Below are 15,675 nucleotides of genomic sequence, written 5' to 3'. Positions count from 1 at the left end.
GACTACACATAAGTCTCTATTAAATATTTCAAAAATGGGCTACATGTGCTGTTGATTTAATGACAACTTATTCAAACTAGAAATTGTTGCATGATTTCACTAAGTTAAACATATATATATATATATTTTTTTGGCTGAGGAAGATTTGCCCTGAGCTAACATCTGTTGCCAATCTTCCTCATTTTTTGCTTGAAGAAGATTAGCGCTGAGCTAACATCTGTGCCAGTCTTCTTCTGTTTTATTTGTGGGTCACTGCCACAGCATGGCTAACAAGTAGTATAGGTCCACGCCCAGGAGCCAAACCCGGGCTGCTGATGTGGAGCATGTGGAACTTAACCACTATGCCATGGGGCCAGCCCCTAAGTTAAACGTTTTTTAACACGTTAATTTAGGATCAGTTTTCTCCAAAGCCAGCAATTGTATCTCTATAGAATATGTTTATTCAAGACCCTTAGAAGATGACTACATAGAGTGATCTGTTTTCCACGTGCTTGTTAGAAACCTAATCTGAGCTCAGTGCTTCTACCCCACACTTTCTGGTACCTAGCCACACAAGGTTCTTCATTAAGGAAAAACTACATGACCAAAACACATACAATTTTTAATTTTTAAAGGAAATTTGGCTTCAGAGCAAACACTGTCTTTTCAATGTGAATGGTATCTTACAATTAACATGAATTCCAAAAAACAATGTTTTAAGTTAATATTAGGAAAAAATTTTTAATAAGAATTGAAATATTTTTTAATTAAAGGATCCTATCATTTAAAGCAAATGCTAAATATTACAAAATCAGAAAAAGATGTCTTGGATGTACCATTTTTATAATAAATGACCCCAATATAGAGGTTTTCTTTTCTCCTCTTTATACAAATTAACACAAACTAATTGAGCTATAAAAATTAATATGGTCTTATATCCTTTGGACCTAGATACACTGGGGCAGACACTGTGGGAAGTATAAAGGATTGCATTTCTTTTTAAGACCTGAAATGATCCTGGAAAGACAGATGGAACCCCTTCCAGGAAATTTTCCCTTGTACTAACACATGCCCCTTCTCTTGTCTGTGCATTCTACCACCATGATTAGTCCCTGCTCTTAGGTGGAATTCTAAATTTTCTTCTCTGTAGTCTTCCCCTCCAGACTAAAAGGGCAAGAGCTTTACCTTCTTTAACTTTGTGCCCTTGAATCTGGTCCAGTGATGAAAATATGATATTCCTTTTAGAGTCTCATATTTCAGGTGAAAAAATGGCATCCCCAGGATCTGGAAGCACATTGAGAGTAGAGACCGGCCAGATATTGAAAGGACTTGTAGAGCTGGCTAAAGAATTTGTTCTGTGTGTTTTTTCCCCCCTGAGTGAAAATGATGGAGAGCTATTAAAAAAGGTTTAAGGAGGGCAATTCGGTATAATCTAATATCTGCTTTAGATAGATCACCAGGCATTTTGGAAGATGGATTTAAAAAACGCTAAAAGCAGACTGGGCAGTGAGACCAGTTAGGAGGAAAGAAATGATTAGGGCTCTGAATCAGGTTGTTACATTAGAACTGTAGAAGGGGAGATGTATCCGAGTCCTCTGAGCAGTTCTGAGAAGCTAAAACTGGCAAACTAGGTGTTCTTATTGGAGGATGGGTTGGGGTAGGCGGGGGGAAAGGATGAACACATTTTTGAGCAGATGATGATAAGCTCAGTTATGGGCCTGCTGAGTTAGAGACCCTTTTGGCAATCTAATTCCTTGCCAACATTTGAATCTATGGGAAGCACTCAAGAGAGTTCTAGGTTATAAATACAGATTTAGGAAGTCTTTGGAAAATGGGTATTGGTTGAAGCGCTATGTGTGACTGCAGTCACTTAAGGAATTGCGTGTAAGTAGAGAATAAAACTAAGACCAGGACTGTATGAAAAAGCAGCATTTGTGAAGCAGAAATAAGAATTTGAGCTAGGATGAGTGGTAGGCAGACAATCACGAGAGAGTGATACCATAAATCCCAATGCTGGAGAGAGGTAGAAATTGAGGACTGAACATCAGAAGAAAGGTCAGACATGATGTATTAGGGGAAATCATCAGACTTGAGGAGGTAGTTGAAGTTTTCATGAAAGCATTACAAGGAGTTACAGATATGTCTTTCTCAATGTGCGAAATGTGGTGGCAGGAAGGGAAGTTGTAGGTGGCCCACGTGGATTTTTTTTTTAAGTCAACTGTATTTTTGGTCTGGAGAGTTTTCAGATCTTTCTCTTCAGCTATTTAAATTGATAAAAGGACAGTTAGAGAACATCTTTTCTAGTATTAGTTTCCTTTATTTCTTGACTTTTTTATAGTTTTGAGAGCTCGAAGTAAAACAGGTTTCATTTACTGTTTTTCATGTTTAAGTTTTATGCCACAAGAAATACGTTTTCATCAGAGTCTTCCATTTAGTGTACTGTGGCTGATTAGACAAACAAACTGGCCATGGGCAAGCAGACTAGTGGCTACCACTTCTTCTGCCGAAATTATATTGTAATATTTAATGTCGCCAGAGAAACTAGTCAAGGGAATACAAGTAGAAAATATTTTAGAAGGCATATCCTGGCCTTTACTTTATGAGCACAATCATCTATATGAAGATCAGCATATGATTCCACATTCATTTATCATGAAATGATTAAAGTAGTTCTTTGTTCTTATTTAAATTCCCATTGATAAATACATTCAAGAGTGATGTCTATATATTTATTAATTTCATATTGAAATAATACATGTTCCATTTTTCCTGTTTTTAGGGGAAAGAAACACTGATGACTCCCATCCCCTTTGCTAGACCACAGGATTTAGGGCCAACAGTTGCTATTGTTACTAAAGTCAACCAGATCCAGGATCACCTACTGAAGAAGCATGATATTGAGCTTTACATGCACTTGAACAGACTAGAAATTGCACCACAGATATATGGGTTGTAAGTATTAAAGTTTAAATTTCAGCTACACTTAATTTTGATTTATGGTGGTTTCTGTATGTCTCAGATCTGTACAAGTAAGAGCAAGGACTGTTCCAGCTCCATTTCATTTCATATCTCTTTTATGTCGTATGTGCCAGGCTCTGTACTCACTACTTTCACATATGATATTTCATCTGATACTCCCAACAACCTTGTTAATTGAGAGCTACCTCTTTGTTACAGAGGATGAAACTAAGGCTTACTAAGTTTACACATTTTAAACAGTGCATAATAATTCAAATCCAGGCAGGATTGCCTTCATAATCTGCAGATCCCAGTGTAAAATAAAAATGAATGGCCCCTTTTAAAAAAAAATTAATAAGAATTTCAAGGTGACAAATGCAGATCATTAAAGCATTCTAAGAAGTGCAGGATTGCACAGGTCATACACACATGAAGTCAGCCCCAAACCCGAACAATCCTGTGAGATATCCATGTTCTTTCCGTTTTATTGTGTAGTCATCTACTCTACCCTCAGAAGTGCATTTCTAAAAGTAAGATAAATGCCCCTCACAGTGAACATAGTATATTAATCTTCTTCAGCCGTGTAACTTCTGTAACATGCTACAGCAGAAGAATAGGGAGCCTTAGATGTGTGGGTGTTTGCATGTATATAATTCAGTGGCTTATAAGGTGAGTAGGCAAATTAGAAAGATAGTGGTTTTAATAAATATGAATTAGTTTTGTAGTGCTACAGACAACAAAAGGATCCTTTATATTGAAACAATAGAAAATTTATTTCTAGTGCTGGATAGTTCCTTGGTAGCTATTTCCTGCAAATCCCATCTCTCAATTAGGTAGAACATGGAAAATTGGGAGGATATTATTGAGATGTACGTAGTAAATGCTTGATAAATATGAATTCGTTATTTGAATTACAGAGAATCTCAGACAAGGCAAAAGTTTCGGATCAGAGCAGAGGCCGTTTATTTAGCCCAAAGAAAAGAATATCAGTGAGTGTTTTATTTATATTCTCATGTTACACCAAGTCTTTCACTAATAACAACTCGGCTGTCTTTCTTTGAAAGCCCTGAACTGTGCTTGAAGACATCTACTTTCCTGTTTCAATAATGCTTATTTTCATTTCTGTGACTTAAGTTTGAGTTCATCATTGAGAGCAGCTCCATCATTCCCACTGGAGATGAGAAATTTGTGGGTAACGTGAGTGTGGGCAGCACTGTTATTAATGAATTGCCATTTACACTTATAAGTCTAGATAATATGTTTGTGATTATAGACATAAAATTTATTTTAAAATAGCTGGTAGCAGTCAGGAGTTAAATTCTGTATTCCTCTCCACTGTGCACTCCAAGAATTGGTGTATTCAAATACAAAAGCCCATTTTACGCCCTCAAAAATTGTTTGCTAAAGTCTAGAAATTGGTCTTCAATATTGGGGAAAGAAATGAATGTTGGACATGTTTATCATTTCTTTGAAATGCTTTATTGTTTATTACCTCTTTGTCCAAGTGGGTGCTTTACATTGCGATGGTGGTGGCATGGACTTGAGTACAATGATTTGTACCCATTGTGTTCTAGTTTCCTTTTCAGACATTGGCTTTTATCAGCTTTCTCTTCATCATATTGATTCATAGACCTTCTTTGACATCTGACCAGCACCTTCCCAATAAAATTCCTTGATCCATGACATAATTACTCTTTTCAACTTTATTTTTTAGCAGTACTATCAGTACCATGGCTTGTGGTAACCATAGCTGACTCACTTATCTCATTATTTTTGTGTACAATCTCATCTGCATTATCTAAAAATGTATATATTTTTTAATCTTTGAAGAAGTCACTCATTCTCTCAATTGGTCTGTACTACATTTTATAGTACAAGGATTTTCCTTATTTCATTTCTTAAATTTGATTTTATTATTTCTATTTGTGGGGGCACACAAAAGGCCAATCTAGCTGAATTTTCCTATGTCTTTATGCTACCCTAAGCTGTACTACTCATTTGTATATTTCCTATTGATGACTGTTAGAAACTTTGGGGCCAAAGAATATAATGACTATAATATAAAATAGCAGTTAGAAGCACAGGCTTGGAAATGAAACAGATCTGTTTAACCACTTCGAGCCCTGGTTTTTTCATCTGTGAAATGGAGATTAAAAATAGCAGTACTGGGGCTAGCCCCATAGCATAGTGGTTCAGGTTCCACACATTCCACTTCAGTGGCCCAGGTTAGCAGGTTCGGATCCTGGGGGCAGGCCTACACCACTCATCAAGTCATGCTGTGGCAGCGACCCACATACAAAATAGAAGAAGACTGGTGCAGATGTTAGCTCGGGACTAATCTTCCTCAAGCAAAAGAGAGGAAGATTGGCAACAGATGTTAGTTCAGGGCTAATCTTACTCAGCAAAAACATAAAAATCAACATAGTGGTACCTACTTCATAGGGTGCCTTTGAGAATTAAATCACAATGTACAAAAATCATAGCGCTCAGTATGTAGTAAACATTTAATATATGTTGGCAATGCTTTTGTTATCATTATCTGTCATTACCATTACTTCATTAGAATATCATGGCTTTGTGATGTACTATGTGACTCATGAACCTGTCCATCTCTGGCTGCGGCTTTGTCTGTTTTCTTCACTAAAGGCATACAGGCTTCTACTTAAGTACATAATAGCTAACCTTTAGACCAGTGCTTCTAAAGAGAATAGTATAGAAGTTGAGAGTAAACTTTTAGAAACAGATCATAACAATTTGGCACAATAATTTTATGTCCTTGAATCTAATAAATGTTGTAGGTTTGAATCTCATAGAAATGAATTGAAAAATTTTGTTTTGTTCTATGTTATACAAGTAATATTAGTCTAAATAATTGTTGATGCTACTCTCTATTCTAGTTGGAAGAAAGTTGATAATTTAGGCTTACATTCAATATTAATACTTGAAAATAATTTGTTTACACTTTGAGTAAATTATCATCAAGTGAACAAATATAAAATTATCAATTTTCAGTTAATAAAAACTCCTCTTCTTCAGGATGACATCAGAATCCATAATTGTATGATCTGAAATGTGCTTTTGCATGCCAACTGTTTTTTTTTTTTTACAGAATTTTGATTTTCAAACAAAATATATTTTCTTGTATACTAAATGTTCTAGCAAAATTAGAAAACAATATGGTAAAAATGTCAACAATGAATGCACCGATGGAAAAATGTTACCAATACCAACAACTTGTGTAGAATGAGGAGTAAATCATAAATGTATGTTTACATGGTGGGGAAAGTGTTAGTAAAATGAAATTATACCCCATATTGAGTCTAGGTTTCTAATTTTAGTAAATCCTTAGCAGTTGCGTGGTACATTAAAATTTATTTAAATCTGCTTTCTAATAGGGTTATAATTATCATTAAGGAAAAGATTTTGCAGCTACTCCACTTTTAAAAGTAGTTTTTGTCCTGGTTTTTGTAAGAGAATGTGTGTGGAAGTCTCCTGATGTGGCAGATGTGCCATGTGAAAACATGGGTGTTGCATTTTGCTAATAAATTTATTTAACAAAATTAGAATTAATAATTAGTGTAAAAATATTAATTGTACTAACACTGGCTAAAGTCATTCCAAACTAGCTTATAGTAATTTTAAATAAATTGATGCTATTTATCTTGAAATATGGGAATATGTGCCCATGAAATCTTGAATGTTATATAGTAACTTGCTTATTAATGCTATTATTTTATGTATTTAAGTGCATTATCCCCTGTATAATTGTAGCTGGTTTTTCTGTTAGGAAATGTTAAATCAACTTACTATTTAGGTTAAACAAAGTTAATTTGCAATTAAATGTTCAATACTTTGTGATATTATAAAATAATTTTCCTAAAAGTAATTTTACACTGTGTTTTTCATTGACTTTATGAAACATTACTCCTGTTGCACTTAGAATGAAGTTTCCCTTGCTTTAATTCAAATAATGAACACCTTAAGTTGTCTTTTGTTTCCCTTGCTTTAATGCAAATAATGAACATCTTGAATTGATGGGTATTAGACTTTTTAAAAATTAAGTTCTGTGGGGGCCTGTTAATGCACGCTAATTTCCAAAGTAAAACATTGACTACATTATTTCCAACTTTCCAAGGTAATTTTTAAGAGTGTTGTTTTTTTTGGTATCTTTATTTTTAGTATGAAAATAAGTATGTCCTGTGATTTTATCACCTAAGGGGGTTATTTTTGTGCAAAAGCCTCTAAAATATTAGTATTACGATTGCATCCTTGAGTACGTACTTGTGAGTCCAAAAGACCCTTAATCACAACAGATTCAAATATAAAGATTCAATACTGTTTTCACTTAATACTATAATACTGTTTTATAAAGACATCAAAAATTGAAGTTTAAAAATAACAATTTTTGCTAGGCCAGAGTAACTGTATTTTATCATCACCTTTAAATATATTGAATCTGTATATTTTTGCCTACATTTTATACTTTGATATAAATAGAATACATAATAAGCATCTGTGGGATATGCAATTAATGTCACTTTTGAGGAAAGACCCTCATAACACACTTGGGCTTTGGCATTCTTAAATTATGAGCTCTTTACAACACTCATGGGATAAATTCCATATCTCCCAAATGTTTATTATACATCTTCCATTTCCCCTATTTCCTATTTTCTGGATTAGCAGTTGTTTTGCTATGGTGGTTCACAGTAATTTAATTGAGAAGTTTCTTGGTTATTGATAAATAATCTGCTAAATTTTGTGATATAATTTTAAAATATTTATATCATAGTATATTTGTTCTAACACACATGACAGTGTAATTATGTATGACTACTAAGTTTTTTTAAACCTACATTTGAAGTATAACCATATGGTAAGAAATATAATTCTCAGTCATCAAAGTCAATGTAATTACCCACCTTAAAAATTCTTTCTCTCAACAGTTTAAGCCAATAGCTTCCTATTCTAAACAAAGTTAATGATAGAAATATTCTTTTCTTTTCAGTGAGCTTTATATTATACATTAATTGAAATATCCTTTTCAGTGAGCTTTATATTATACATTAATCGAAATATGCTTTTCTTTTCAGTGGGCTTTATATTATACATTAATGGAAATACTCTCTTCTTTTCAATGAGCTTTATATTATACATTAAACGTAAAAAACAGAATGAGGGATTAGGAGATGAGGATCCGATGATACCTTGTTGTCATACACCACTGAGTATTCCCTCAGAATTACTCCATTTGAAAAAGTTGGTTTTTTTCCCCTTCTATTTGAAGCATTAGCATAATTAAGAATTATGGGGAAGGATAATAAATTAAATTATTCAAAATAATGATTAATAATTGTTAATATTTATTGAGTGTTTCCTGTCGGCTAAGCATTGTAGTAAAGGCTATACATAGATTATCTTATTTATCCTCACAACACATTGGGAGTAGGTACTATTATTATCCCCATTTTGTAGATGAGGAAATTAAGGCTTATAAAGACTTTTTTAGATTGACTGGCTCCCAAGAAGCTGAGCCAGACTTTGACCCCTTAGCCTACGTTCACACTCTCATTTGACTAGGACTAGGAGTGTGGTAGGAAACTAATACTATGTGTACTATGTGTTAGATTGGCCAAAGGTACTATGTGTCAGATTGGCCATGAGCCAAACTCAGGGTGACCAGATAAGCAACAAAGACCAGGCAAATAAGGCCTGGCATCAGAGGAGTCTTGTTAGTAGTGATGAGAAACCAGCCTGGTAAGGAGGAAATGGAACATCAAGGGCACTGAAGAGCCTAAGGCCCACAGCCTTGCCAAGAATCGGGACAGAGAGCTCAGGATCTTCCATACAGAGGTACCAGCAGCAAAAGTATAGCTAAAATAATAAGCCACCGCCTAAGGCTTAAATCTTCTTGTCCAAGTCCAATACTGGCCTTATTTAGGTCAGACTGGTGGATAGAAAAATAAGGAAGTTGTGGGGGGTGGGGGAGCTTTGCTACTTTAATCTTAAACCTGACCTACAAAAAGAGTTAATTGATGAAATAGAAGAAACAGAATCTGTACTGACAAAGTAATCATGAATTTTAAGATAGACAGAGGGCAAGAAGGAAAAGTTGTGCCCAGTCACAGCAGATCTTAGAGGACTGCTAGAAAGCAGTGTAACCAGTAAGATAGGTTATGTGTATACAGCTGAATGCAATTATCAAAAATAATCATCTGAAGAGCAGTAAAAATAAGACATATATTTATTTGGATCTTAGATCTACTTAATTCTAGTGAATAATTCAGTGTGGGAAAGAGTATAAAAGTTTACATAATTCATCAGCACACGTGGAGGAAATCAAATAAATACTTATTTCACTGATGTTTCTAATCACTAAAGAATGTTTTATAAAATTACTGTAAAATAGTATCTGTGCAATGGGATTGTGAGGATTCAATGAAAAAAATCATTTAGAGCACAATACTTGGCACACTGTAAACACTCAAAAAAATGTTCATTGTCATTGACTTTTATATGCTAAGTACAATTGCCTGACTCATAAGACTCACTAAGTAGTAGTAATAAGAATAACAAAAGAAAATAACAAGAGTACTTACAAAGGAAGCATAAAACAAGATGACAAGTAATACTGTCAAACAATAGGTATAGTACTATACATAAATGCTTTAAGCTCTCCTGATAAAAGACAAACATTCTCAACTGGCTTATAGACAGATCCAACTATATGCTACTTAAAAGAGACAGCTAAAATAAATTGATATGGTTTGGTAAAAGGAATACAAGAATGGCAATAGTAATATCAAAAAATATACTTTGAAACAAAAGCATTGAAAGAGAGTATTCTTTATTTATAAAACATTCAATTATAATAACTTTGAATTTTATGTGTAAGATCTATGACAGCAAGGAGTTTGTCTGTGTTGTTCATTAATATATCCCAGACGCCTCCTTAACAGAACCTGGTACATAGTATGCATTCAGTAAATATTTTTGAGTGGATAGATGAATGGGAAGGAGGTAAAAACAGAGGAAAGAAAGATCACAAATCAATTACATAAGGAACTGATTATTCAAAATATCATTGACAGAAAATTTGCTGTTTTGAGAAACATCAACCAATAAGTATTAAAAAAATTAAAACTCTAAATAATTAGTCAAAAACATACATGAATATATAATCAGTCTTCCAATGACCATGAATTTGCTAAGAAAAATAGCAGTGAAAGACATTTGACAGGGTAAGTTTATAATTTGACTACCCCAAAATTTCACTCCAGTAAAATTCAATGCAAAGACAAACTGGTTTTTAAAAAATTGCAGCGTGTATAAAGAAAATATATAAAGAATAAAAAGCAAATCTTTATTCCTTATGTATAATATAAACCCTTAAAATTAGTAAGAAACCACTTAACCCATAAAGTAGAAAAATAAAATGAACAAACAATGCATAGGAAAAAAAAATAACAATGGCCAATAAATATAGTGAAAAGATTTCAATTATTCAAATATTTAAAGAGTTATAAATTAAATAATAAAATATAATTTTCATTAGATTGATAAGGATTAGAGAAAATTTTACTCAATGTTGATATAATCAATTTGGGAGGCAATTGGGAAAATGAGTCAAATACCTGATAAACTTGGGCTCCTTGACTCATGATTCTACTTTTAAGCATATAGACACTTTAAGAGAATCAGGGAGCAGAGGTCTGTGTATAAAGATTTTTATCACAGTGTTATTTCTGATATGAAATGAGAACTAATACATTTATAGTAATAAAGGAAATAATAATAGGGTGACTAAATCCATTTGATGAAATATTATGCCATAATTTAAGTATTGTATTTGTGAACTATGTAATCCCAAGAGATAATGCTTACAATATATGCTAAATGAAAAATCTTGAAGAAAAACCACATATAATTTATTTTCCTAGTTTAAAAAATTATGTAAGTTTTTATATGAAAATTAGACCGGAAGCATGTTAACAGTCATTGTCTCTGAGAGGGAATATGGATGATGTTTATTTTCTTTATACTTTTTATTTTCTCAGTTGTCTATTGATCATAAATTGATTTTATAAGACAAAAAAATGTGAGGGCAAGAATAAGAATGTACTTAATTACTGAGAATGAGCACATATGTCAACATCCAGAAAACTGAAACACTTTGAAGACGTATTTGAACCACTGTCAGTAATCTTTGAGGACTTAAGGAAAATGGAGGACTTGACAAGAATATTTAATATGAATAAAATCCTCTAACATCTACATTGCAATAAAATGTGTTTACCTCAATCTAACAATGTTTTAGAACTTTAAAAAAGATAGATAAACTAATTCCTTAAAAAGGGAAATTGTTTTTATATGGAACTAGCATGTTTTCATGAGAACAATTAGGATACAATAGAACTGCATTTTTTTCTGTCCAATCACCAGATTAAAGAAAACCTTTTGGCTGAATATTTTGATTTCACCATTTTCTTGTAATATTCTTTTGCTCAAAATGGAAAATTTATAGACTGAATGATATTACATTTAGGCTGGAATGCAACTTTGTGTAACAACCCTTTTCATAGAGTATGGATGACTGCATTGTGGCCCACGTGGAGTGAGGTCTCTGGTAGCATGCCACAGGGCTTTGTCATTGGCCCTGTGCAGAATCCCAGCATCTCAGGGTCTTGAAAGTCACTCTTCTAGCTAATCATGGAATGCTTCAATCTCAGTTGTAACATCCATATTAAACAATTGAATATCTCAACTTGACAAATCCCTTGTTGGGAGTTTGGTACCATCACAGGCAGTTTATTCCATGGCAGATTTCGTTCATCTCTCCATTATACCTCCCAGTATAACGTAACAAATATTTTAATTCCTAGTAAAGGTTAAGCACTTGTTCACAAGGAGCTCAAAACATTGCATAGAAAGAAATGAGATTTGAAATAACATAGACTTAGATTAAATCGTGGCTTTAATATTTACTCTGTTTCCTATTAAAGTCACATCTAGGTAGTCAGGATAGCTATTATTAATGATTATCTAATGTGATATATGTAAAAACATTATTTTGATATAATAATTATAGCAAGTTCGTTCATTCACAGCATGCTGTGGGAGCACAAATGGGAACACTGTATCAGGAATGCATTTGGCTGCAAATAACAGAAACTCGACTAGCAATGACCTGAAAAAATGGCTGAAGTGGCTCACGAATAGATTTCGTGTGAGAGAAAAATGAGTCAATGCCAGGACATGGGAACTAAAAAGTCATGCTAAGAACAATCTAGATCTGTGCTAATAGGTAACTAGCCACATGTAGCTATAAAATTTAATTAAAATTAAATAAAAGTAAAAATTTAGTTCTTCAGCCACACTGTCCCTATTTCAAGTGCTCAGTAGCCAGCCACAAGTGATTAGTGGCTACTCTATTGGACAACACATATAGAACATTCCAATCATTATAGAAAGTTCTAGTGGACGACAATGGTCTAGATCTTTACTCTAGGGTCGGGGGGGGTGCCATTGAACATAATGATTTTGTGATCATATTTGTGGTTTGGTAGGATTGCATTGGTTGCACAGTGGTGAAGAGATTGAAGGGAGAAGTAAGACTGGGAAAGCAGTGATTAGTTACAAAAGTAGTAAGTGCTATATTCTAGAAGAGCGATGATGGTGGCTTGAAACAAGCTAAAAGCAGAGAGGATAGAGATAAGTGGAAGTAGTTGGAAGATACCAAGTTGCTAGAATTGTCAGGACTTTTTAATTAATTGAATATGGGAGCAAGGGAGAGGGAAGAATCAAAGATAATTTGGACAGCAATGTCAATGGTAGTAAAAGTCACAGAGATAATTAACAATAGAGAAAGAAAGTTCAAGGGAAAGAGGAATTCAGTTATGGATGTGTTGAGTTTGGAGTTTCTGTGAGACCATGGATATCCAGTAGACAATTGAATTATGTGGTTCTAGAGCTTTGGAGAGAGATTTGGAAGTATCGATTTGATAGTCCACATGCTACATGATGCTAATTGAAGTTGCTAGTAAGGTGAAAGAAGAAGATCAAATCTTAAAGAACATCCACACATGTGTAACTGTCTTTTGAGAATGTAAAGCAGTAAGTGATTTGGTCTAATTGGCATTTAAAATAAATCATTGTAGTTTATGTATTTGAGAGAGGCAAGACTGGAAACTAGGATACCGGTTAGGAGGGCTTTGCAATTGTCTGAATAAGAATTGATAATAGCAGTGGAGGAGAGGCAGTTTGAAGAGATATTTTACAGATAGAATCTATGATCTGGTAATAACCCAAAATGCTACATGCTACTTGGGAGAGTGAGGGGCATTTTGGATTGGAGCCACTACAGTTTCAAAGCATCCAATGCACTGCCCTGTTGTCCCTCCTTTTATGTATGTTCTCAAGCAGTCTGCCCAATCTGTACGCCGTCAGACCTGACCATCTCAATGTCTTTCTCCCTTGCCGCCAGGCTGAACCTCACCTTATTTGGTGTCCTGTAGTTTATACCTGTGTTCACTCTCTTTGTGTACTCTGGAGTTGCCTATTTTCCTGTCCTTTGTGACCACAAGCCATTAGGTATTTTATCTCCAATATTTTTAAACTCTTCCTCTTTGCTGGTTTCTTCTCTAAGAAAAAAATAAAATTAAACAACACAACAAAAAACCCTCCTTTGACCCTCCTCCTCCAGCAGCCATACTTATCTCCTCTTTTCTTCCAAACTTCCAGAAATAATAGTCGTCTCTGATTTTCATTTTCCATGAATCTGTCAGTGTGAATGGTCTAAATATACCAATTAAAGGACTGAACTTAGCAGATTTATAAACATGACCCAACTATGTGCTGTATACAAGAAACTCACTTTAAATACAGTGATATGGGTAGAGTAAGAGGTTGGAAAAAGATATATCATGCAAACATTAATCAAAAGAAAGCAGGAGTGGTTATATTAATATCAAATAATGTAGACTTCAGAGCACAGAGAATTACCAAGGACAAAAAGGGACATTACATAATGATAAAAGGATCAGTTCACCAAAAAGACATAGCAATCCTAAATGTGTATGCACTAAACAACAGAGCTGCAAAATATGTGAGCCAAAAACTGATAGAACTGAAAGGAAAAATAGGCAAATCCACATTTATAGTTGGAGACTATCAATAATTGATTGAACAACTAGATAGAAAATAGCCAAGTATGTAAAAGAATTCGACAGCAAGATCATCAAACAAAATCTAATTGACAGTTATAAAACACTCCATCCAATAATAGTATAATACACATTCTTTTCAAGTGTCCACAGAACATATATCCAGATAGAGTATATTCTGGGTCATGAAGCAAACTTGAACAAATTTAAAAGAATTGTTGTCATACAGAGTGTGTTCTCTAAACACAGTGGAATCAAAGTAGAAATAACAGGAGAATTTCCAAATGCTTGGAAACTAAATAACACATTTCTAAATAATCCCTGGATCAAAAAGGAAGTCTCAAGAGAAAGAAAAAAAATACGTTGACTGAGTGAAATGAAAATACTTCATATCAAAATTTGTGGGTCAGGCTAAAGGAGTGCTAAGAGGGAAATTTATTGCACTAAATGCTTACATTAGAAAAGAGGAAAAGTCAAATTACTAATCTAAGGTTCCACCTCAAGAAGTTAGAAAAAGAAGAGCAAAATAAACTCAAAGCAAGCAGAAGGAAGGAATAATAGTAAGAATTGAAATCAATATAATTAAAAAGATAACAATAGAAAAAAATGAAACAAAACTATTTCTTTGTAAAGATCAACAAAATTAACAGACTAAAAAAAAGAGAGGCAGGAAGGAAGTAGGTGTGGCTGTAAAAGAGCATAGGAAAGATCCTTGTGGTAATGGAACATTTCTATATTATGAGTGTATCAATGGTTTTGTGTCCTGGTTGTGATACTGTGCTATAGTGTTACAAGATGTTACGATTGGAGAAACTGGGTTCACAGAATCTCTGTACTATTTCTTACAACTGCATGTGAATATACAATTATCTCAAAGTTTAATTAAAATAATAGTTCAAATGGCTCACATCTTTTGCCCTTTTTATAAATTGGCTTCTTTTCTTAGTACTGAGTTTTGAGAGTTCTTTGTATATTCTGGATACAAGTCTGTTTTCATATTTGTGATTCGCAAATGTTCTCTCTCAGTCTGTGGCTTGTCTTTTCCTTTCTTGTGTCTTTCATAAAGCACACATTTTCAGTTTTTGTGAAATCCAATTTATCAACTTTTTAATCAAATGTGTTTTTGCTGTCATATGGAAGAACTCTTTGCTTAACTCGTCATAAACATTATTTTTTCTTCTAATTGTTTTCTAGTTTTATGTATTATATTTAAGTCTGTCATCCATTTTGAGTTAATTTTTGCATAAGGTGAGAAGTATAGGTCAAGGTTATTTATTTATTTTTGGCATATGGATATCCAGTTATTCTAGTATCATTGTTGAAAGACTATCCTTTCTCTATTGAATTGGCTTTGCACCTTTGTCAAAAATAAGTTGCTTTTATTTGTATGGGTTTATTTCTGGACTCTGTATTGTGTTTCATTGACCTCTGTCTTCTTTCTTACATATGTAATAGAATTTTCCAATGAAACCATCTGGCTTGGAGTGTCTTTTGTTGGAAGGTTTTAAACTATGAATTCAATTCTTTACTACGTATATATCTATTCACGTTTATTTCTTGAGTGTTTTTTGTTAGC

General features: G+C 33.6%; 1 protein-coding gene across 3 annotated transcripts in view; it reads left to right on the top strand.

Moving 5' to 3' along the window:
- TBC1D5 (TBC1 domain family member 5) overlaps positions 1-15,675 on the top strand; it is a 537,118-nt gene that overhangs the window by 316,364 nt on the left and 205,079 nt on the right. For all 3 annotated transcript variants that reach the window (XM_087430599.1, XM_087430597.1, XM_087430598.1), the window contains one exon: positions 2,759-2,931. In XM_087430599.1, the coding sequence (XP_087286725.1) occupies positions 2,759-2,931 (173 nt within the window). The remainder of the gene's footprint in view (positions 1-2,758; positions 2,932-15,675) is intronic.

This window comes from Ceratotherium simum, chromosome 5 (genome assembly GCF_057802395.1).
Source record: "Ceratotherium simum simum isolate JZ-2026a chromosome 5, ASM5780239v1, whole genome shotgun sequence".
Taxonomy (NCBI): Eukaryota; Metazoa; Chordata; class Mammalia; order Perissodactyla; family Rhinocerotidae; genus Ceratotherium; species Ceratotherium simum.
Note: the sequence above shows the minus strand (reverse complement) of the source record. Positions and strands in the feature narration are given on the sequence as shown.